General features: G+C 41.7%; 1 protein-coding gene across 9 annotated transcripts in view; it reads left to right on the top strand.

The window, feature by feature from the left end:
• Cpeb3 (cytoplasmic polyadenylation element binding protein 3) overlaps positions 1-23857 on the top strand; it is a 195960-nt gene that overhangs the window by 25542 nt on the left and 146561 nt on the right. For 4 of the 9 annotated variants that reach the window (XM_026781049.1, XM_026781048.1, XM_026781047.1 and 1 more), the window contains exons 1-2: positions 2893-3001; positions 5917-6941. In XM_026781049.1, coding sequence (XP_026636850.1) covers positions 5928-6941 — 1014 coding nt within the window. In that variant the 5' untranslated portion in view covers positions 2893-3001; positions 5917-5927. Of the gene's footprint in view, positions 1-2892; positions 3002-4828; positions 5007-5080; positions 5699-5916; positions 6942-23857 lie in introns of those variants that run through there. The other 5 variants (XM_026781052.1, XM_005352183.3, XM_026781050.1 and 2 more) reach the window with 4 other exon arrangements.

Raw genomic sequence — 23857 nt, 5'->3', positions numbered from 1 at the left:
TGTGGTGGTACACCCTGTAACCCTGGCACTGTGTAAACTGGATGTGGTGGTACACCCTGTAACCCTGGCACTGTGTAAACTGGATGTGGTGGTACTCCCCTGTAATCTCAGTACGTGGGAGGGACAGGAAAAGAAAAGAAGACTAGAAGTTCAAAATCAGCTTTGGTTAAAAGGCAAGTTGCAGGCCTGTTCAGACCTTGTCTCAAAATCAAACCAAACTGGGCATGATGCCCATACTTTTGATCTTAGCACTTGAGAGCCAGAGGCAGGTGGATCTCTGTGAGTTTAAGGCCAGTCTGGTCATAGCAATTTCTAGGCCAGCCAGGGCAACACAGTTAGACCCTGTCTCATACAAAACAAAACAAGAAATTCACCAAAACAACAAACAAAAAGACAAAAGGAAGGACAAAAGAAAAAAATAACTAGGAACAAAGACTGCTAAAAGATGCAAATTGGTAATTTCTGATCAACTTTACTTCTGATTTGTAAGAAAGGGAAACAGAATTGAGAGTTGTAAATGCTCCTTAGCATTTTCAGATCTAAGTTCAATCAGCACAGTCATCAGCTGACATTTACTCTGAACCCCATGGGTGAATGGCATGGAACCAGATTCCACAAGAAATATTATCTTCTGCCTACGCAAGCAAACTTAGCTCTTGAGTTATTGCTTTCAGGAGCTATACATAATGACAGTTGATGTTAACAGGCTGTGAGATTCAGCCTGAAATCATTATGTTAAAATAGAGACAATCACATACCAAGTTTCTGTGGTAGCACCTGTACCACCACTTGGGAGGTAGAGACAGAAGCACCAGGAGTTCAGCTACATAGCAAGTTCAAGGGTAGCCTGGGCTAAATTAAATGACCACCTGTTTGAAAAACAACCAAATATCTCCCTCTACAATTTCCCCTAAGTAGAAACTGTATATATATATATATCTTGTATACATATATATATATATATACATCTTGTATACATATATCTATATATATCTATATATATATCTTGAACAAAGAAGTCATTGTTCAGTAGTTATACTCTTAAGGTTTTAAGTTACTTACCAATTAATATCTTATCAAATACTATTTTTCTTTTTTTTTTTTTTTTTTTCGAGACAGGGTTTCTCTGTGGCTTTGGAGCCTGAACTGGAACTAGCTCTGGTAGATCAGGCTGGTCTCAAACTCACAAAGATCCGCTTGCCTCTGCCTCCCAAGTGCTGGGATTAAAGGTGTGCGCCACCACCGCCCGGCTCAAATACTAGTTTTCATTGAGAGAGTTTAATTTTATTTGATCACTATATCAATAATGCAAGGTAGACTTTCAGGTAAAAATAGGGCGAGTTGACTCAAAATATATGGGTAAAATTCTTTGCATGAGTATATATATTTATGTGTTTGTGTGTATGTGTGTGTGTCATGTGTGACTAAGTGCAAATGGAAGTCAGAAGTCAAACTCAGGTGTCCTTCCTCAGCAATAGTTTGCTATTTTTTTTTTTCACTGGGGTGGAGATGGGTGGGGGCATGATGCAGTGGCCCTCTGTTGTGGCCAAAATGGAAAGATGGGGAGGCCAAGAGCCTAAAGTATCTAGTTATCTCAGGCAGTCTCCCACCCATTCTGCTTAGATCAGAAGAGATATGTCGAGGTCATGGTGATGTGGCCATAGACTTTTTAATCGACTCTTTATAGGTTTCAGGCATCCTGATTCCATCCATCTCCCAGTACCTTCATATCTATCCACACTTGCAACCTCCCTGCTTTTTTTTTTTAAGACTATCTCTGAACTTGGACTGGATTTGCCTATTAGGAACCTACCTGTTTCCCCCCATCCCCCAGCTTTGGGTTTATAAGGGTCCAATGCTGCTATGCCTAGGTTGTTTTCTTTTTTTAATGGGTTCTGGGGATCTAACTCAGGTTCTTATACTTTATCAACTAAGCTATCTCTCCAGCCCGTTTTTGGTTTGTGTACAGCCCAGGCTGTTTGAGAGCTCATGGCCATTCTGTTGCCTCAGCCTCTCTAGTGCTCAGGTTATGAGGTGGGCTTTTTCTCATCTAGTAAAAAGTCAAATACAAAGAAATCCTGAGTTGGGTGTGGTGGCACAAGCATCTAATTCCAGCACTGGAGAAGCAAAGACAAGAGGATTGGTGCAATTTTGAAGCCTGTTGGATCTACATAGCTAGTTCCAAGTTATCCAGGGGGTACACAGGGAGATCCTGTCTCAGGCAGTCAGTTTTGGTAGATAGATAAAATGTCAAACATTTTTGATTAAAACCTATTTTTACCTTCAAGGTCAGTAACACGTTTAGTATTAAGGACTTTTAAAATTCTGTATTAAGAGGGTTCTTTCAGCAGGTGTGGTAGTACATATCTCTAACCCCAGCTCTTGGGGGAGGCCAGATGATCCAGGTTAGCCTGGGCTGTATAGGGAAACCTTGTCTCTTGTGTCTCAAAACAGAACAAAGCAACTGGGGGTGGGGGCTTTAAGTGTTTATCATTCTCCTGTAGTTCTCCGCCTATTTTTTTTATTCCACACCCTAATCTCTTTCTTTCTAGTAGGGTTCCTATTGCTGGCTACCCAGCCATTACCATCATAATTCCATTTAAGGTAGCTCGGCTGGATCTATTTATTCTGTCCTACAATCTACTTTCTCTTTTAGCCTTGCTTCCTAAATCAAGTTGACAACCCAGTTTATTTTTCCTTCTTTTATTTCAACAACTCCTGGTCTAGATTGGTTAGGAGGCTATAATATAATCTGGGCACAACCTCTCCCCCTTGGAATCTGTATTTACGAGGTTTCCTCCTTTCTTGGCTGAACGTGCTGAAGCCCGGCAGAGTACCTTGTGAAGGACTTCAGCCCCCACAGTCCTCTGTGTGCGCATGCCCACTCTTCTTACAGTTGTCAAAGTGCTTTTCCAGAGCGGTCACATAATCAACCCGAAAGAAGAAATAAATACTGTTCATTTTTCAATTTTATCGCTCTTTAAAAACTGGACACTTAAAGGTAACTGCTGCTATGAATTCATTACTTGAAATTGGGTTGTTGCATGTAAAAGCCGATCTATTGTGTGTGGTGGGGGAGGGGAAACAGGCATCTATTTCTCAGACTTTGCTATATATAAGCAAAAAAACCTCCAAGTCAAATTATACAGGCAGTTATTTAAGGATACTTCATATTGACTTTGTAAATTTTATCTTAATCACTAAGTTAGTTTTTTTAAAAGATCTTATTTATTAAAAGGTGGGTCTTGACCTTGACAGTAAATTTATACAGAAAGCAAAATTTGTATTATTTGAAAAGAGTATTGAAAAAAGGGGTGTTTTCTTATAACATTGAGAATTTAATGAGGTAGTAGTACTATTAATTAAAGTCATCATAAAATATTCTGAGTCTAGGTTACTTTTTGGCTTGGGGGTGGGGGGTAAAGTACAGCATTTTTTTCCCATCAAGAGCATGCAGTTTAAGCTAAAGGCATTAACAAAAAGCATTGCATACAAACAGTAAGAAAAGCTATACTAAATATAATCCAATACTTATTTCAAGCCATGATGATATAGCCATTGTAAAGAAAATTCTCTCTCACCAAAGCACTCAAATTCCAGAAGTATAATGGTCTACTGCAGCACTGTAAGAAGGAAGTGTGAGCATCTGTGACCATCCTCTTTGGCAGTGATGGAACTTTGTGTTGTCTGAGTCGGAGGTTCACTGTCCTCTGTGCTCTATTTATAATACTAATCAAAGCCATTGTTTTACATAGAGGAAACTGAGGAACATAAAAGCAATCTAAAGCAAGCTTTATTGATAGTAGCAGGCAATCGGCAATCCTTGGTGCATGTTATATTATATTGGGCTGGGCTTTTTTTTCCCAGGGGAGGGGAAGAGGCAGGGAATAAGAAGGCAAGTACGGTGATTGAGAAGTGAAATGTTTTCCTAAGTCTACTATATTCTTTGTACACGAAACTTTGAAATGAAAGATGCGATCTGTTAAGCATTTTAATGATAGTTTTAATAAAACAGAACAGTTAATCCGACTTGTCTGATATCCTTTGTGTAATAGTTAAGAGACACGATACCTCCATTTTAAGAGTTCTTCAATAGTCCAAAGGCAGAGCTGTTGTGTGTATCTGAATGCCCTTTTACAAATGTCCCATGAAAGATGCTTCTCCAGTATATGATTTAATTAACTGTATTAAATATATTAATAACTTTGTTGCAACTGTATGGAGTCATCTAAAAATTATATGTTTGGTCATAGCGCCTTTAACATTTCAAAATATTTGTTTTCAAGGTCTCAGCCCTGTAATATTCAGATATTTAAAGCAATTAACATATTCTGAGACAAGCTAATTCAGTGATTACTACACACGTGGAAATCTTTTGGTTTTGAGTGATTACTGTTTTCATCCTTGAGTAAGAAAACAGGTTGTATGGCAGAGGTGAACATAGCTCTTCTATGTGAAGTGGAAAATACCATACACTCCTTATATGGCTAAATGAAGCAGTGAGGGTAATGTACTATAATTACAATGTATGAGAATTTGGGACTTTGTACTCTCTATTTTTAACAGTTGCTAGCATATGGTAATTCGGGGTCCTCAAACCATAGTCTTTCACTGTTAATACTAGTGATAAAAGAATGGATTCTAAATTTGCCAGTCTTGTGACCGAGGCAGCAGCAGGAGGATTCAAAAATGAAAATCTGGCAACCCCAGAATTATCTTGACTGTCTACTTAAATCTCAGAAGCATTTTAAAGTCCCGCCCCCACTCCATCTCACAGACTCCCTCCCTCCTCCTCCCTCCCCACCTCCCTCCCTCTGACCTCAAATCCAACCAGAAGCTTTTCTCCACTCTGCAGAGAATTTCTCAGGCTCCCGTTGAGACCTGAAACGCCAAGAAGCCAGGAAATCTCTTGGGCGGCAGAATTGGAGAGGAGAAAATTGGAGAATAAGCAGAAAAAAAACCACAATCCTTAGAGTAATAAGAAGCAAACACGTCTAAACGTTTCAGTAGGTTTTCTTTCTTTTCCTCTTTCTTCCTTCTTTCTTTTCTTCTCTCGTGGGTTTTTTTTTTTTTTTTTGAGTCAGGTTTCATTTATACTAGGCTGGACTCGAACTAAGTATTCAAGGCTGACCTTGAATGTTTGATCCTCCGGAGTACTGGGATTACAAGCCTGCGCCACCACGCCCGGCGATTTTCCTCTTTTTAAAAATTGGATTTTCTTTTATACTAAAACGTCTCCTAACAAAATGGAGTAGCTGCCGCTACTAAGAGACCAGAGAATGATTGTGCAGCTGAGTTCTTCCAACAAATGCCTAAGATTTCCTCTCTCGTGGTTCGCTGCAGCCAAGTGAAACAATTATCCGCGGCAAGAAGGCAGTTTGCTAATCAAGAGGGCTGTCTTTTTCTTGTTTCTTTTTCTTTCTTTTTTAAAGTGCTTCAGCTGGGGAAGGGGAAAGAGAGGGTCGTGTACCACGTCTTTTTAACCTTGCTGAAGGACGCAGCACTATTTATTGACGTATGCAAATAACTGGGGGAGGGTGGTGCTTGGGAAAAAACAGGAACCAGAATCAGTTTCTCCTCGCAGGGTGAACGCTCTGAGTTCCGGTGAAGGGGAAAGAGACGTGGCGAAATTGCTGTCTTTCTGTCTTATAAGCACATCTCTCACTAATACAGAAAAGGGACCGAGACGTCAGAAAGGGTGAAGACGCTCTCAGTGTTTTTAAGAGACCTTGCTCGAGCCTTCCTACCCCCCTCCCCCAGCCCGACCTGCTCTTCTAAATGCGAGATTATGGATTTGCATTGCAATTGGCTAGTGGCGGTGGCACTGGATTTTCGCAAGTAAAACACCCGCCCGCTTCAGTGAGGGCATTCATGATCACACTGACAATAACGCATCTCTCTTTCTTCCCGTTTCAGCTGCGCAAACCATGCAGGATGATTTACTGATGGACAAAAGCAAAACCCAGCCCCAGTCTCAGCAGCAGCAGCGGCAACAGCAGCAGCAGCAGCAGCAACAGCTCCAGCCCGAGCCCGGCGCAGCCGAAGCCCCGTCCACGCCCCTCTCCTCAGAGACCCCCAAGCCCGAAGACAGTAGCGCAGTGCCGGCCCTCAGCCCAACCTCGGCCCCGCCAGCCCCCAACGGCCCCGACAAAATGCAGATGGAGTCGCCGCTCCTGCCGGGCTTGAGTTTCCATCAGCCCCCTCAGCAGCCGCCGCCACCGCCGCAGGAGCCCGCGGCGCCCGGAGCGTCGCTGTCGCCGTCCTTTGGCAGCACCTGGTCCACGGGCACGACAAACGCGGTGGAGGACAGCTTCTTCCAGGGGATCACCCCGGTCAACGGGACCATGCTCTTCCAAAACTTCCCGCACCACGTCAACCCGGTCTTCGGAGGCACCTTCTCCCCACAGATCGGCCTGGCACAGACCCAGCACCACCAGCAGCCGCCGCCGCCCGCGCCGCAGCCGCCGCAGCCAGCGCAGCCCCCGCAGGCGCAGCCCTCGCAGCAACGCCGCTCGCCCGCCAGCCCCAGCCAGGCGCCCTATGCGCAGAGGAGCGCCGCCGCCTACGGCCACCAACCCATCATGACCAGCAAGCCGTCCTCATCCTCGGCTGCTGCGGCCGCTGCTGCCGCGGCCGCCGCCTCCTCGGCATCGTCCAGCTGGAACACGCACCAGAGCGTGAACGCCGCCTGGAGTGCCCCGTCCAACCCGTGGGGTGGCCTACAGGCCGGCCGGGACCCTCGCCGCGCTGTTGGCGTGGGCGTGGGCGTGGGTGTAGGGGTACCCTCCCCGCTTAACCCCATCTCGCCGCTCAAAAAGCCCTTCTCCAGCAATGTGATCGCGCCACCCAAGTTCCCTCGTGCGGCCCCGCTCACCTCCAAATCCTGGATGGAGGATAACGCTTTTCGAACCGATAATGGTAACAATCTGTTGCCTTTTCAGGTAATGCCATGTGCTCTTGCACACACCTTGCTCACGCCCGTTTCTCCCCTCTTCCCGGGTTATCCACCCGCCGTTATTTAGGAGGGATGGTGAATTGCAGCTCCCCTCAAACCTTCTGGTTCACTGGGACTATACCACTCACTCTGGGTGGGGGTGGGGTGTGAGGTTGGGGGAACATTGTGACTGCTAGCGGGTAGAAAAGGGCCTTTTTCCCCTTCCAGTTCATTTCCTCCTTCACTGTGCCTGTGTTTCTTATTTTGGCCCCCTTTGACAAATGAAGCCGCAAGTGTATATAGCCAGGTGCGGGAGTGGTCCCAGGAGGAGTAGGCTGAGATTCCTATCATTTTAAGTAGCTACACATTTTCAGTTATGCAACCCTAGGCTCAAGGTGCCGGAAAGCCATCCACGCCCAAACCACCCTGGCTTTATACTCTTAAAGCGGTTAACAGCCTTTGAGTGGTGCTATTTCAAATAGTTGCATATGCTCAACTAAGCTAATGCGAACACATGTGTTTATGTCTCACTAAGACGCTGGTATCACTAATAATCAGCATATTGCCCCTGCCAGGAAAATGAGTGTGAGATTCCAATAAACACCCTATAAGGGACTGAAGCAGAAGAGTGGAAATTCTAGGGGAAATTATTTCCATGTTACTTAAAAGAAGGATTTAGGGTTTTTTGTTTTTTTCCAGGAAAGACAATAGGACACGACCTTCAGAGCCATATTGCAATGGAGTCTATTTGCTAGCTAGCACTGAAATATTTAAAGCTGCAGTGTCCTTCACCAGTTGGGTTATTTAAGAAGACAGTGCAGATCAATTACACCATTTGAAACTGGGCAAAGTGAAAGTCTTGCAACTTTAATGAAAAATGAGTCTTGTGCCTTGGTATTAAATGCCAATGCAAAACCCAGGAAGTGCTCCCGACAGAAATATTGAATAGAGAAAGTGCCCTTGTGTCTGTTGCTTTCTCACAAAAGTCTGCAGCCACAGCAGTGGGCAGGGTCCTGGACAGCTTGGATCAGATAGGGTACTGAGAGTATGTGTTCATTGGGAGCCTTTGCCCTCTAGTAGGCACTTAGCAGGCACCTGGGAATTGGTTTGTCCATAAGCTTTTAGGCTCTGTTGTGAGAGGAAATCTGGGCGTGGTGGTGAAAGCTTGTAGTTCAGCACCAAGGCCTGGCTATGATTAAGAATTCAAGCTCAGCCTGGGTTACTTATATGATCTTGTCTCAAAAAAAGAAAAGAGAAGGAATCCTTTGACCCCTGCTGACCGATGAGAGCCTGGCAGTTTGACCAAGGGAGAATCTGGTACAGCTGGAGCCTTCAGTTTGCTAGTCTTTACTTTTCAGGTGTTCGGTTGGGTCCTATCATGTCGAAGGAAATGGGAGCATTGGAAGCATTGAAGGCTAGAGTGAGAATTTTGGTTCTCGACATTCAAGGAGGTCTGTGAAACCTTTAGGTTGTGTTTAGGAGTTTTGTTGTTTGAGTTTGGGGGCTTTCCCTGGGTGCAGCTCAGGCTGGTGCCCAGGTCTTGCTCATGTTGAGCACACTCCCTGTGGAGCTACACTCTTAGTCCTAAGGAGAGGCTTCCATGAGCCAGCTTCTCCCAGGATTTCAAAAGGGTCTTGCAGGAATGATAGATTCCAATGTTAAGGTACAATTTTAGTTTTTCAACAGCACGCTGTTTGCTGAGGACGACCTTGAAATCCCAATCCTCCTGCTTCCACCTTCCGGGTGCTAGCTTACAGACTTCTGCTACCACACTCCTAGTTTATTTCTTTGCATCCTAACGCATATTTTAATAAACAGAGATGCTTTGCAATGGCATTCATTCTGCAGATTGAGAAAGGTGAGTCGGACAGGAAGGAGATGCTGTTGGCACTGGGAAGGAGAGCCATCTGCCTTGACAGCTCCTCATTGTATTCTGAGGCTTCCTTTCCAAACCCACTCAAGAAGATAATATAGATTCCTATTCAGCGTGTGTGTGCGTGCGCGTGCAGAGTGAGAGAGCAAGTGCACTTGAGCTTACACGCCTGGTAAATGTGTGGAGGTCAGAGAACCTCGTGGAATCTGTTCTCTCCTTCACCTTTATGGGGATTCTGGGATTAAATTGATTGACAGGTTTTCAGTCTCCCTTAAATTCTTGTCTTGAATTCTCAGGAGTTTATTAAATCTAAATACAAGCACTTTTTGTTTTTCCTTATTTATTTTGAGACATGAGGCCTTTCTACATTGCCAAGAATGGTACTGAACTCCTGGCTCAAGTGGTCCTTTGACCTCTGCCTCCCAGGCACGTGAGATTACAGTTATGTGACATCATATCTGGCTATTGAATATGATCAGTCTTTACTAATTAGCACTTTAAAAGGGGATTGGGTCTTATGTTGGCAAATACCTTTGATCGTAGCACTCTGAAGATCTCTCAATTCCAGGCCAGCCTGTTTGAGTTCTAGGACAACCAAGGACTATTCTGGACAGTCCAAGTACAGATAAACCCTGTCTTGAAAAACAACAAAAGTATTGGGTAGGGGGGTTGGAAAGAAATAATCCAAAATTTCACCAATTGTGGAGGGGCCAGAGATATGGCTCTGGTAAAGTGCTTGTCATGACAGCATATGGGAACATGAATTTTGTTCTGAAGCATCTGCAAAAAAACTGGGTGTTGCCAGGTGGCGGCGGCTCACCCCTTTAATCACAGCACTCGGGAGGCAGAGGCAGGCGGATCTCTGTGAGTTCGAGGCCAGCTTGGTCTAAGAGAGTTCCAGAACAGGCTCCAAAGCTACAGAGAAACCCTATCTAGAAAAACCAAACAAACAACAAAAAAACTGGGTGTTAGGACTGGAGAGATGGCTCGGTGGTTAAGAGCACTGACTGCTCTTTCAGAGGATCCAGGTTCATTTCCCAGTACCTACATGGCAGCTCACAGCTGTCTGTAACTCCAAGATCTGACATCCTTACACAGATATGCATACAGGCAAAATACGAATGCTTATAAAATAAAAATAAACAAAAAACCTGGGTGTTCTGGCCCATGCCTGTAATCCTAGAGCTGGGTCTCCTAAGGCTTGCTGGTCAGTGAGCTGTAGGTTCAGTGAGAGGGCCTGTCTGACACTAGTGTGCTCAGTAGCCTGTGGTGAAATCTTGTTTGTATTCTAACAAAGCTTGCTTGAAAGATCAGAGGGCAGAGCTAGTTACTAATTAGCCATAGAGATACACCAGTAACCTTCAGGTGTGGGTGCTGAGAATTGAACCTGAGTCCTCAAAGAGTAGTAAGTGCTCTTACCTGCTGCCCTTCTCCAGCTGGACCTTTCGAGTTTTGAAGTAACAATTGTCTTGAGAGTAGTTGGACTGACTGAGTGGTGTACACCTGTATGCAGTCAAGAGGTTGAGGCAGGAAGATGCCTTGGCCAACATTGTGAAAAAATCTGGTTTTGTTTTGGGACAGGGTCTCTCTACATTGATATTCTTGACTGTCCTGGAATAGACTAGGCTGGTCTTGAACTCACAGAGGTCTGCCTGCGTCTGTCTCTTGTTGCCCAGTGCTGGGCTTAAAGGTCTGTACCACCATGCCTGGCAAAACACTTTCTTCTTCTTCTTCTTCTTCTTCTTCTTCTTCTTCTTCTTCTTCTTCTTCTTCTTCTTCTTATTATTATTATTATTATTATTATTATTATTATTATTATGTCTTTTCAAGAAAGGGTTTCTCCATGTAGCTCTGGTTGTTCTGGAATTTACTTTGTAGGCTGGTCTTGAACTCAGAAATCTGTCTGTGTCTCCCAAAGACTGGGGTTTAAAGGCATTCCCCACCCACTGTCTGGCAAAATCCTGGAGTAATAGATGGTTGAGTCATCCTGTGGGTGCTGGAAATTGAACCCAAGTCTTTTGGAATAGCAACCAGTGTTCTTAGCCATTGAGCCACTTCTCTAACCCCATGTCAAATATGTTTACAAATACAGGTATCTTGGTTCTTAATGAACAAAATTTTCATGTTTGTGCATTTCTTTAAGTCATTTTTTTCTAGGGGTAATGGATATATTTTGTTTCTTTAAATTGAGAAGGTTTTCTTTGTGTTTTGTTTCATGAGACAGGGTTTTACTTGTGGCCCTGGCTGGCCTGGAGCTCACAAAGGTCATCTGATCTCTTTGCCTTCCAAATGCAGAAGTTAAAGCAGGGCCTGGATTTTTGATTTGTTGTTATTTGGAGATAGTCTCACCTGATTAACCAGGGTTGGCCTGGAACTTGCTATTTTCCTGCTTCATTCTCCTGAGGGCTTAGATTACAGGTATGCAGCGCCATATCTAGCCTAAACTGAGAAGTTCATTTCATGGAATACCTATTTTTTTTAAGATTTTATTTTTAATTGTGTGTGTGTGTGCATACATATACATGGACAGTACAGTTGGTGTCCACAGGGACCAGATGATGCTGCTGGATCCGCTGGAATTGTAGTTGCAGGTATCTGTGAGCTGCCCCACTCCTAGTTGCTAGAAATAAAACTCAGGTCCTCTGCAAGAACAGTATGTGTTCTTAACCCCTGACACTATTTTTCAGTTTTAATTATTATTATTATTATTATTTTTTGAGATAGAGATGGATTCTGTAATCCAGGCTATCCTAAATCCTACTTTATAGCTCAGGTTGGCCTTAAATTCAGAGATTCTTTGCCTCAGCCCCTAGAGATTTGGATTATAAAATGTAAACCACCAAGTGAGGCTCTTTAATTTTTGTTTTTTGTTTTTGGGTTTTTAGTTGTTGTTGTTGTTTTTTGAGACATGGCTTTGATGTGGTTTTAGAGCCTGTCCTGGAACTAGCTCTTGTAGACCAGGCTGGCCTTGAACTCACAGAGATCCACACGCCTCCACCTCCTGAGTGCTGAGATTAAAGGCGTGTGCTACCACCACCCAACTCCAACAGTATCTTTTATAGTGTGTCGTTTTGTTTTTGTTGTATATTTCTGAGATAGGGTCTCTCGTAGTTCAGGCTGGCCTCAAACTTGCTTTTATAGCCTGGGCTGCCTAGGACACTTCTGTCTCAGCCTCAGGCACTTCTGACAAGCAGGAAAAATTCATTTTTGTTTGCAGTGCTACTACTTCACTTTCTTTGTCATTTCCACTGTCACAATAACCTTATGTGGTTTATTTTGTAAAAGCAATCACTGCTTTCAGTATGGCTTTCTAAACCACACAGGCTTTCTTACTCCAATAAACTTGATTGGTTTTCCTGCCTTGAGGTGGCTACTTCTTTAGGGATTACTTGTTTCTAAAAGCTGTTTCATTTCTGTAAATAAGCGAGGTCCTGAGAGGTGAGTGACATCACTGGGGTTGTAGAACTCTAGCCAGTTTTATTGCTACATTCTGTGGTTTCCTGTGGTGCTGGTGCTGTCAGAATTTGTTTAACTTCAGTTCTCTTTGGTCTCCAAAGGGATTTGGTGATAGAACTGTTTACTAAGGCTTCAGTGTTATTTTGTGTGTATGTATGTGTATGATTGTACTTGTGTATCAGGTGTGTATGGATTTGGAGGCTGGAGGGCAGTTTCTGGTGTCATTGTTTGCTAGTCATTTTATTTTTTGAGACAAGGTCTTATTGAACATGACACTTATTGTATCTGCTAGACTGACTGGCCAGTGAGCACACAGGATATGCCTTTTCTGTCTCTCTCCATCTACAGTGTTGGGATTACAGGCAGGGACTGCCACACCCAGTTTTTATGTTGAGCTTCTAATTCTCCTCTCTCCATGCCCTGAGTTCTGGGGTTACAGGTATGTACCACCACTCCCAGGTTTTTGGAGAAGTTGGAGATGAACTAGGTCTTGTCATCCAGTTCAGTCTAGTCTCCAATTTAAGACTCCCCTGCTTCAGCCTCGGTCATAGGCAGCCATAACCACTCATGGCTTTATTGACGTTCTCTGTTAGGTTGGCGAATCTTCTCAGCAGGTCTCAAGAACAGTGAGACCTTCCAGGGAGGGAACTGCACAGGTGCCACTCTGCTGCATTATGAGACAGGAGAGCCTGTGTACGTCAAAGAACTAGAAAAGAGGTTATTCTGGCAGAGTGGTGGTGGCGCACACCTTTAATCTCATCGCTTGGGAGGCAGAGGCAGGTGGATCTCTGTGAGTTTGAAGCCAAACCTGGTCTACATAGCTAGTTCCAGGACAGCCTCCAAAGCTGCACAAAGAAACCCTGTCTCGATAAACCAAAAAAGGAAAAGAGGTATTCTGTCTGTTTGGTAAATTTAGGCTGAAGCAACATTGTTGTTCAAGAAAGTTTAGAAGGGACCTTTGGAGGCCACTCAATCTCTGATGTCTCCATAGGAAATCAGGTTTCTAGTATGTGACTCCCCCAAATTCAGGTGGGTAGTTAATGGTAGGGTTTGGACTCAACTCTGCTTCACAATTTGGGGGAAATTATGCGACTATTTCATTTATAAAGTGAAAATGATAATACTTTACTTTGAATTGGGCCACAGTAATTGTTATTGCAATGATGGTCAGAATCTCTGTGAGAACACATCACAGTACAATATGGCCACTGTTTTCATTCAGTGCCATCTATTGAATAGTCTAAAATATTGTGTAATGTTATTTATTTTTCTTTTCTGTTTGCTTAGGATTGTGTTTTCTTTTTTTTAATTTTTATTATTTGTTTTATGTGTATGAGTGTTTTGCTTGGATGTATATATGTGTACCGTGTGTGTGAAATGTCAGAGGAGGCCAGAAAAGTGTCTCAGATCCTCTGGAATTGGAGTTACAGGTGGTTGTGAGTCACCATGTGCGTGCTGGGAATTGAACCTGGGTCCTCTGGAAGAGCAGCCAGTACTGAGGGTCTTTAAAACTTTATAGAAGTGGAAGAAGGAAATGGCAGTGGTGACACACACATGACCACTTAATCAATAGTCACCAGGCCTATCCCTATTGATTTATATAATTTTGGGGGAAAAATTTAATTTATTTCTTCTTGTCTCACTCCAATTTAGATATGATTATAGAAAATTGTGTCTTCTCTGGTTTGTGTCTGGTTAAATGTCAGTGTTACCAGGAAGAAATTCCTTACATACATTGTGGAAATAAAAGTACTAAAGGGCTGGGGATGTAACTGATGTAAGTATGTATGCCCTGTATGCATGAGGCCTGGTTTTACCAGTGTCCTACCTACCCCATAAAAAGTTTAAAAATAAGCTGGGCATGGTAGCACATGCCTTTAGTCCCAGCACTTGGGAGGCAGAGGCAAACAGATCTCTGCAAATTTGAGGCCAGTCTGGGCTACAAAGTGGGTTCCAGGACAACCAGGGTTATATAGAGAAGCCCTGTCTTAGAAAAAAACCAAACAAATTTAAAAATAAATATGTCAATTCAGAATTTTTTTTCAAGACAAGGTTTCTCTGTGGATTTGGAGTCCATCCTGGCACTCGCTCTGTAGTGAGTGGCTGGCCTCGAACTCACAGAGATCTGCCTGCCTCTTCCTCCCAAGTGCTGAGATTAAAGGCGTGCACCACCACTGCCTGGGTTTCAACTCAGAATTTTTTATATAATGAACATTTGTGGTTTTATTTTCTTTTATCAACAACAATAAACCAAAAATCAAACAAATGGGGTTGAGAGCTGCCTTTGCTGAAGACCAGAGTTGGGTTACCAGCACCTGTGTCAGATGGCACCAAACCACCTATAGCTCCTGCTCCAGGGGATCTGACACCTTTGCCCTCTGTTGGCACCAGCAGTTATGTGCACAAACCTACCCACAGATACAAATGCATACACATAATTAAAGACCCTATCTCAAAAACTAAATCCAAACAAAAAGCTCCCAAATATCTATCCCTCAAATTAACCATCTTTTCAGGAAGCAATGTGAATTGTCTAGTTTATATTTGTCTTAAAATAAGGATAGAATGAAAAATACTTAAAAGTGAAGGTTCTCCTCTAGTTGATTTCTTTGTTTTGAGACAGGTTATACAGTCTCACGAAGCCCAAGGTGACCTGGAAATTCTCTTCCTCTTGCCTCCATCACCAAATGATAATATCGTAGGTGTGGTCCACTGCACCTGGTTTTCTACTAGGTATTCTTAACTGCTGCTGTAATGCACTACTACAGAAGACCTAACGGACCCCAGAATGCTTCAGAACCCATTATTACATAGTTGACAGCAAAGGGGGGATGACAGAGTCAGTACAGTGCTGACCACTCAAAAATGTGTACCCAAGTTCAGTGTCCAGCACTTGATGGAAAAGCCAGGTATGACTTTAACCTCCATATATATGCAGACTTACCCTCATACAGGAATACACACACAGACACACACACACACACACACAATCAAACTCTTCATCATTATACAAAAAAGAAGGGTTGGACTAGGAAATACTAGACTTTCTATGCCACTGAAACATTCAGAATTTAAATTGTATACTCCATAATTGCATGTTGAAACTTTGTATAAACTCTACAACTTTGCAATGAGTTAGTGTAACAATGTGGTCTCTTAGACACAATGTTTAAAATGTCTGCCATTGATGCAGTGTTCTACTTTGTTATCCTTTCCTTTTGGCAGTTTGGAATGATGAAGACTCTGACTGAACCTTGACACAGTCATTGTTGATCAGGGTCAAGTCACTCATCCAGTGACTCTTCTCCTGTATCTCTGTAAAAGTGGAGAGAGACTGTAGTCTGGTTTGCTTTATGAGAATATGACAGAGTTATAAAGATTAGATACTAGTAGCTATTGTAAGAGTACTCTTTCGCCTCTTGGATATATGCTTAACTACCGAAATTGTAGTCAGAATTCAAGCTTAGTAGGAGAAAGGTTATTGCTGTTGCATAGTTTAGAGTAATACTTTGATACCAAGAAGTGGAGAATTAAAAATGAATCTAGCAGGTTCTTTGTATATTATGGTCACTGTTTTTTGTTCGTTTGTTTTTGTTTTTGTTTTTTAGGTTGGGCTGACCTGAATCTCACTATGTAGCCAAGCTTCTAGCAATCTCCCTTAGCTTTAGGCCTCACCTGCAATGTCTGTGTGTGTGTTGTGCACGCGCTTGAACATAACATATATGCTACAGAAACCCTTTCCAACTGGGCTTAGTTATATCCCCAGTCCAGTGTCTGTGTATTTCAGAAATCAAGTCACGGTTCTGAAGGTTAGGGAGTGTAGACTTAGTCACAAAAATAAGATGTGCGACAACTTGCCAATGGGTGTGTAAGAGTTTTTCTTGCTCTGAACATTTTAATTGGCAATGAGGGAAATACACTCTGTAAGATGATTTTTCTGACTTGCCTGCCAGCTTCCATATAACTGCATGGAGACTTCTTATTAAGTATGAAAGTTCAGTGATAGCTTGGGCTTGTTATTAGCTAGTGCTTAAAACTTAACCCGTTTCTATTCATCTACCTGTTGCCACATGACTTATGGGTTTTGCCTTTTTTCTTGCATGTCTGTTCCCTCTTGGCCACTGGTGACTTTGTCTTCTTCCCAGCATCCTGTGTGCCTGAAAATCCTGCCTAACTATTGGCCATTCAGCTTTTTATTAACCCAACAAGAATGATACATCTTCACAGTATACTAAAAGATTATTCCACATTTTTCCCTTTTGTCTAAATAAAAAGGAAAGGATTTAACTCTAGCACAGTAAAGCTATATATAATAAGAACAATTATCAGGTAAGAATTACATTCACAATGTTTAGTCCATTTGTATTTGGCAATTTTGAAGAAAATATTTTTTACTATCTTGATGAGTTCAAATCTCTATACCTAATTTACCTTCTATCATAACTAAGGAAAACTGTAATTATAACTGTCTAGCTTCAACTCCATCAAAGACCCAAGGAGAATAAAATGGTACTTGAGTAAGCAAGAAGTGTAGAGCAAGCAACTTCAAAACTAAAAGAAACCACAGAGACAGCTGGCCGCCTGGAAAGTCACCCAAGGATTCTCTGCAGTGTTGGGGCATCCATATTCAGCCTACAGGCCTAGAATATATGACTGGCTTTTCTGTGAAGCACGAATTTTTGGAGGATTGTCTGATGCTATCTTGGCTAAGTTCAGTAGTCAACTTTTCTTTTATCCTGCTGGTCCAGTTTAAACAGCAAACTATCAGCAGTTGAGGCAAGGGCAATGTCTTCCCCAACTGGCTAGCTTTTGCCTTTAAGAAAGCAAACTCTATATGGAGGTTCTTTAATGGCCATCATGCTACTTTGAGGTAAATTGGTGTTGCCAGGAGCAGATGTGTTTCACTGACATGAAAAGCATTATATAATTAAAAAATTTTAAATGTCATGTTCTGTAGATCTTTTTATTTTTCTGCAGATCTTTGAAGTGTTTGAAAATCAGCTATCTAAATTACATCTCTGGATGACCTTGAAAACATACCTAACAGGACTATAAGTTTGATAGTTATAGATGACTGTTAATCTATATTTATTGGCAGTGGTGGCTCACTCCTTTAAGCCCACCACTGAGGAAGCAGAAGCAGATGGACCTCTGTGAGTTCAAGGCCAGCCTGGTCTAGAGAGAAACTTCCAGGACTAGCTTCATAGCAACTGAGAAATCCTGTCCTAACCACCCCCCCCCACCCAAAACAAAAAGAAAAGAAAAAAGAAAGTAAGACATGCAAAAGGAAGAAGACCACAGCGTGGCAGTGAGGCAAAGCAAGAGGGAGAGAGAAGCTTCTTTCAGAGAAGCTCAAGGGAACCTAAATATGAATTAGAAACATATTCAGTATAAAAATAACCTTAATTTTATATCAATATATAAAAATCCATACCAATGTAAAGTATTTGAAACTAGTAGCTATTTGTTTTTTTAGTTTGAAAGTAGATACAATAATCTACCCTTTCATCTTATCATTTTTATATCCCCCCCTTTTCTTTTCAGAATGAGATTTCTGAATCTAATCTCCTTTGTTTAGCCTTTTTTTTAAATCATTACCAACAACAACTTATAACCAACCCCCTTAAACATTGACAAATATCTATAAGCCACTGACTAGCCAAAAACCCATCCCATCTCTTGGGAATGTGGGCGTTGTGTACTCTAGACTGCTTTCTGTTGTCTGAGGGCACTAGTATCCTTGGGGGAACCCTGAGGAAATTAACATAGTTAAGTCCTAGTTAGAACAGTCTGTGAGGCTGGATCATCTCAGCCAGCAACCTTGAAGCTCTTTGGAAGCAGAACCTTGAGGAAACTGCAAAAGAGGCATTCATAGACGCTGGACCACCTGGACCGTCTGTTTTCATTGGTGTCTGGTTCCCTTGCTCTGAAAACACATGAATTTTCAAAGGTAACATATCTATATTAACACAAGTATGGACTGGACTGTGCATTGGACACAAGCTAGCCAAAGATGATTTTTTAGTTTTATATTTGATCAGCTAAAATATGTGTTACATTTCTTATAGTTATTTTAGGTTTATTTCTTTCTGTTTGTAGCCAGGATTTTCAGGGGAGTCTTTCTAGGGGAAATCTCTATTAATCTGGAAGGAATCCATAACCTTTTGTTTCCTATAAAAAAAAAACCATAACCTCTCCCTCAACTCAACACATTGTTTAACTCCATTTTTAAGTTAAGATGCTGTAGGAAATCCTACAGCCTTTAAGTTACCCACCCACTTGGGCATGGCCTCTTATACTATAAATTCCAATGTAAAGCACATGGTTGCTCTCTCTTCCGGCTGCTGGATTCGTTGTTGTTCTTTGTTTGAGCAGAGAACTGTGATCTGTGAGTCTACCCCTAAATAAATAACCCTTTATTATACTCAATTCTGAGTTAGTGTGGGATTTCTTTTTAGCCTCCGTCTTCATCTGGCACTCAACATGGGTGACTAAATCTGTGTAAAACCTGAAAAATCTTGGAAAGGAATTCAAGACACTAAAAAACAAAGTTTAGCTGCATTTTTTTTTTTTTTAAAAAAGATGGGCTCTGCTTGCTGGCGTCAGACTGCAGCTTCTTTAAGATTCCTGATTCAGCGGTAGCAAAAAAAAAAAAAAAAAAAAAAAAAGTCGCACTGCTACTGCAGTGCAAACTCCAGCTCTGGAGCATTTGAATGGCATTTGTGGGCCTGGGTGCTTGAGTGTCCACTCAGGGTCAGGAGGAAAGTAGCTGAGACCATGCCCAGGGCTCAGCACTCCCTGCCTGGGCTGGCAGTGGAATCAGGTGTGCACAAGCAGGAGAACATGGTGGATTTCTGCTGCCATATACAGAGATATTTCCAGGCCATGCAGTGTGCTGCATGGCAGATTTAGCTCTTTCTTAGAAAAAAAAAAAAGATTTATATGCTGCACGGTGCTACCCAGAGTTTATGTGGTGAGGATGGCTCCCACCCTGCAGTCCTTGAACCTGAGGTGAACTACCTCTACCATATTTAAAGGCTGAGAGAAGCCATGGAGCCACCACCAGAGACAGACATGCCGTGACCTTGCCAGTCAGCCACAAGCCTCATGGTAAAATATCAAATAATGGAAATGGGTTAAATTGAGATGTAAAAGCTAGCCAATAAGAAGTTAGAGCTAATAGGCCAAGCAGTGATTTAATTACAGTTTCTGTGTGGTTATTTCGGCAGTCTGGATGGCCGGGAAATGAACAAGTGGCCTCCTACAACATTAAGACATTTTTTAAATACATAGGTTGATTTAATTTAGCAGTTCCATAATCTAATGTCTCTCAGTACCTGTTGGTTTTTGCACATTAGCATTTAAAAATTCAAAGTTAACAAGATACTTTGTAGGATCCAGACTCCTTGTATACTTTCCATCCTTATGTGTTTTTTACTATCTCTTTAAAGACTTGACTTGATTATTTTCAAACTATTTTTTTTCTGTGACTGCCTATACCCATTTTTCTTAAAATGTTAATTTTAATTTTCTTATGCTAATTTTCTTAAAATGCACATTGTTAAAACCCGTTTTGAAGTTTTTTCCATCTGAACCTGCTTTACTGTACATCTGTAACTTTTTCTATCTGCATGAGCAAAACCTTCAACCTGCCACATGACTTAGCTCATGGTGCACTTGTGGCTCAAGCACTCAGGCTTTATGTTTTCTTAGGTTTTATTTGCATATTCATGGCTTGTTTGAAAGCTTTCTTGGGTATTGTGTGGATGTTGGGTGCCATTTGTAGTTGGACCATTGTAGGCGCATCAGTAATGACACAGAGACTTCTTATTAATTCTGAAAGCTCAGTTGATAGCTTAGGCTTGTTATTAACTAGTACTTTTAACTTAAATTAACCCATTTCTATTCGCCTACATGTTGCTACCTGACTCATGGCTTCTACTCTTCTTACATGTCTCTTCCCTCTTGTCTGTTGGTGACTCTGCTTTCTTTTTCCCTATAAAAATCCTGCCTAGCTATTGACCATTCAGCTTTTTATTATACCAATTAGAATGACACATCTTCACAGTGTACCAAAAGATTATTTCACAACAATACTCAATTTCCTGCCTGTTACAAGTGTTGATTTTCATATTTTTTGGAGATACCAAATCTCCAAGAGGAATTTCTTATTAACACTTTCCAGGACGCTATGTCTGTCTTACTGATGGGGAGGGGCTGGTATGGTTGTAAAAGATAGAACCTGTGGTTTGACTCTTGACAAGTTAGACAACTTGAGAATTCAGGTAATGTAGTCATAAATCAAGGAGACATCCTGGATAGGTTATTATTGATCTTGCAATGGTAGGCAGACTCATAAACCTCCCACAAGTGGTGTTTATAGTCTTGTAGGTAGGGTTCTCTGTGGGAGTCCAAATGACCTATTTTCACCTGTTCAGTGTGTGTGTGTGTGTGTTTGAGATGCACTGGGTAACCCTAGGTGGCTTGAAACTATGGCTCTCAGGTTGGCTTTGAACTTGTGGTATTCCTTCTGCTTGAGCTCCTTGAGTACTGAGATTACAGGCATGTACTAGTACACTCAGCTCCTTCATACTCTATATGTGCTGGATAAACTTCCTTGTGTGAACTACTCTAATGTGGAAATAGGAAAGCCCTCATGAACTGAAATACAACAACTCGGCACCTTGGAATAAAGCCTATTTTTCTTTCCCCAGAAGCACTATTACGTAATTCTCAGAAATAATGTGTATTATGACACAAATCTCTGTTGGCAAATCTCAGTAGAGAGAAACATAAATGGGCTTTTAATATCATTTGAGAGGATCATAGAATTAATATACACAAAGGGGAGGAAACATGGTGAGCTATGTATGCACAAAGCTATTTACTATAAAGACAAACAGCTTCATTCAAACTCCTTTAGAGGGCAAGATCAACAGGGCAAAGAAGCAAGTCCCCTTTCTTTAGTGCTTAGTATGTAGTTAACTAAGTTAGTAGTGCCAAAATGTTAGACACTGTTCCTAGACGTGCCTAGCAGTCCATCTTCACTATGTGGATGAAAATGTAAACCTAAGGTGATCAGTTTTATCTTTCTCATAATGTACATATTTAATACTCTTGAAGCATTTTCTGTTTTAGCATTTCTCTACCAGGCATTCATAGACTATGAAATTGTAGGTAAATATGTATAGTATCATAAAGATACCTGTGGTTTGTAAAAATATACATTATTGTTTCTAGACTAAGAAGAATACTTGATTTCTGGGCTGAGACTATGATTGTAAATTTGATGTGCTAAGAAGTAAGCTAGGGAGTTCTTTTTCCCTTCCGGGACTAAAGGTATGCATCACCTTGTCCAGTCCAATCACTTTATTCTTCTGGAGTTATTTATTCTGTCAGGATGATCTGGTTTATTCTCGACTTCCCACGTCACATTATTAATAGTAGAACTGAGTAGAATTAGTGTCAGGATGACTCCCATAATAACACCGAGAAATATTTAGAGGGCTGGTAAGATAGCTAAGTGGTAAAAGAGCTTGCCATGGAAGCTTGATGACCTAAGTTCAATCCTCATGGCCCAGGAAGAGGTGGAAGGAGAGAGGCAAGTGCACATAGACACAATAGGAATTCATCAAATTGGAAAAAGGAGAAAACCACAGTTTAATGGTTCGAAAAAAAGCAGGTGATTGTAGGGCCACTCAACTAGATAGCTGTTCCAGCATGTGAGACTGGGAAACAAAGATACAACGAGCAAAGATTTTTGGTTATTTTTAAATTTGAAAACAAAAGAAATTTATCTTTCCTAGTTTAAGGGGTAGAAAGTTTGATTAAGACATCAGTAGGTTCCATATCTTTGTGAGGACATATCTCTGCTTCATTGGTAGTGGGTGCTTTCTGTGTTCTTGTGCGCTTCAGCTTTGAATCCTACAGATGTAGGAGGGCCTGAAGACAGACGAAGGAAAGGAGTATATTAAAGAAATGGCTTAGTGGCCTGGCAGTCTGAGCCCCTGTTCACACTCCAGGAGTCCCGAATCTTAGGTTTCAGATAAGCAGTTAAGAGACAAGAATTGTGCCTGGCGGTGGTGGTACATGCCTTTAATCCCAGCACCTGGGAGGTAGAGGCAGGTGGATCTCTGTGAGTTCTAAGCCAGCTTGGTCTATAAGAGCTAGTTCCAGGACCAAAAAAAAAAAAAAAAAAAAAAAAAAAGACAAGATGTGTATGTGCCCTAAAATGCCTCTCTCATAATCGTTGGAAATGTTTTTTTTTTTTCCCCTTCTTTAGCAGAGAACCATAACCTAGATATGCAGAGGACTAAAGTGAGAAAGGCCCAATAAGGTTTGAGATTTTGAGGGAAAGCCAAGGTAACTGTGTCATTTTGTTATAAATCTGCTTTTGTGTTTCCCTCGTGGACTCAGATAAATGGTTACAGAGGAGAGCTTTTGTGGCATTTTTGTTAACTGCAAAATTTATATCAACTTCCTTTTGGCATGTTTGCTCGAAGTCATCACCATGTGTTCTGTCTTTTGGGTATTGTATTACTTTGGTGTTCCTCTCCAGGCAGAGATAGCTAAGACAGACTCATAGACTGGAAGACCAAGCACCCATCTCTCTCTTCTCACTCACATTTATTCCTTACACTCTCTTGTGAACTAGGGGTTATGATCCGTGAGGCAGCAGCAGGAATGGAAACTCAGTTCTTGTGACTCTTGTTTCTTTTCTCCCTCAGCTGTTTGGCCCTGCTCTTGTCCCACGCCGCTCTAGACCTTCTCCAGTTCACCTCACTCCACATTGTCTAAAACACAACAGCTTTGTCTCACTTTAGTCTTTGTGGGCACTCTCTGCCACCTTAGAATGTGGGGTGCCCAAAGGCGACGACCTCTTTACTGCAGTGTCTCCATGGGCTATGGCAGGAACCTGGGGCATTTTGAATTCTCTTTTCTGCATGTGTTATTTTTCACATTTATAGACAATTGACATATTTTTATTGGTGAGTTTACATATAGTTAGCAATGTAAGAATAAAACAACTTCTGTAAACATTTCCTAGCTTAGCAGGGCTCGGCTACTAGCAATGAAGTTGAACCATATTCTGGACTCATTCAGCTCCCAGACATGTATTAAAATAGAAAATTATAAGGCTTAAAATAGAATATGATATGTCCACAAGGAGTATATACATGAATCAAAGGGAAAGAATGATTAAATCTGTGTGTGGGGCTGAAAACCTTTAGAAAGTCTTCATTGTTGAAAATATTTTCAATTTTTTAAAATGGCTTTTGAAAGCAATTCATGTTTTCAGTTTTGAAACTTGAGGAGGAAAATCACTGATCTTACTTCTATTTCCCAGGCAGGACCCAGTGTTCTGTATTTTCCACCAGTTATCCATTGTAGTATTAGTTTAAAACTCATATATTTTAGTCAAAGGCCAACTTTGTGGAGTAATCCGCCTTTTCTTCTCACCTTTATGTGAGGATCTAACTCATTGCTAGGCTTGTACTTACCTTCACATGCTCAGCCATCTTTTTTTTTTTTCGAGACAGGGTTTCTCTGTGGCTTTGGAGTCAAACCTCGCCATCTCTCCTGAAGCTGATTCT

The sequence above is a fragment of the Microtus ochrogaster genome, chromosome 8, assembly GCF_000317375.1.
Source record: "Microtus ochrogaster isolate Prairie Vole_2 chromosome 8, MicOch1.0, whole genome shotgun sequence".
In the NCBI taxonomy this organism is placed as follows: domain Eukaryota; kingdom Metazoa; phylum Chordata; class Mammalia; order Rodentia; family Cricetidae; genus Microtus; species Microtus ochrogaster.
This window is presented reverse-complemented; position numbering and strand designations above follow the sequence as displayed.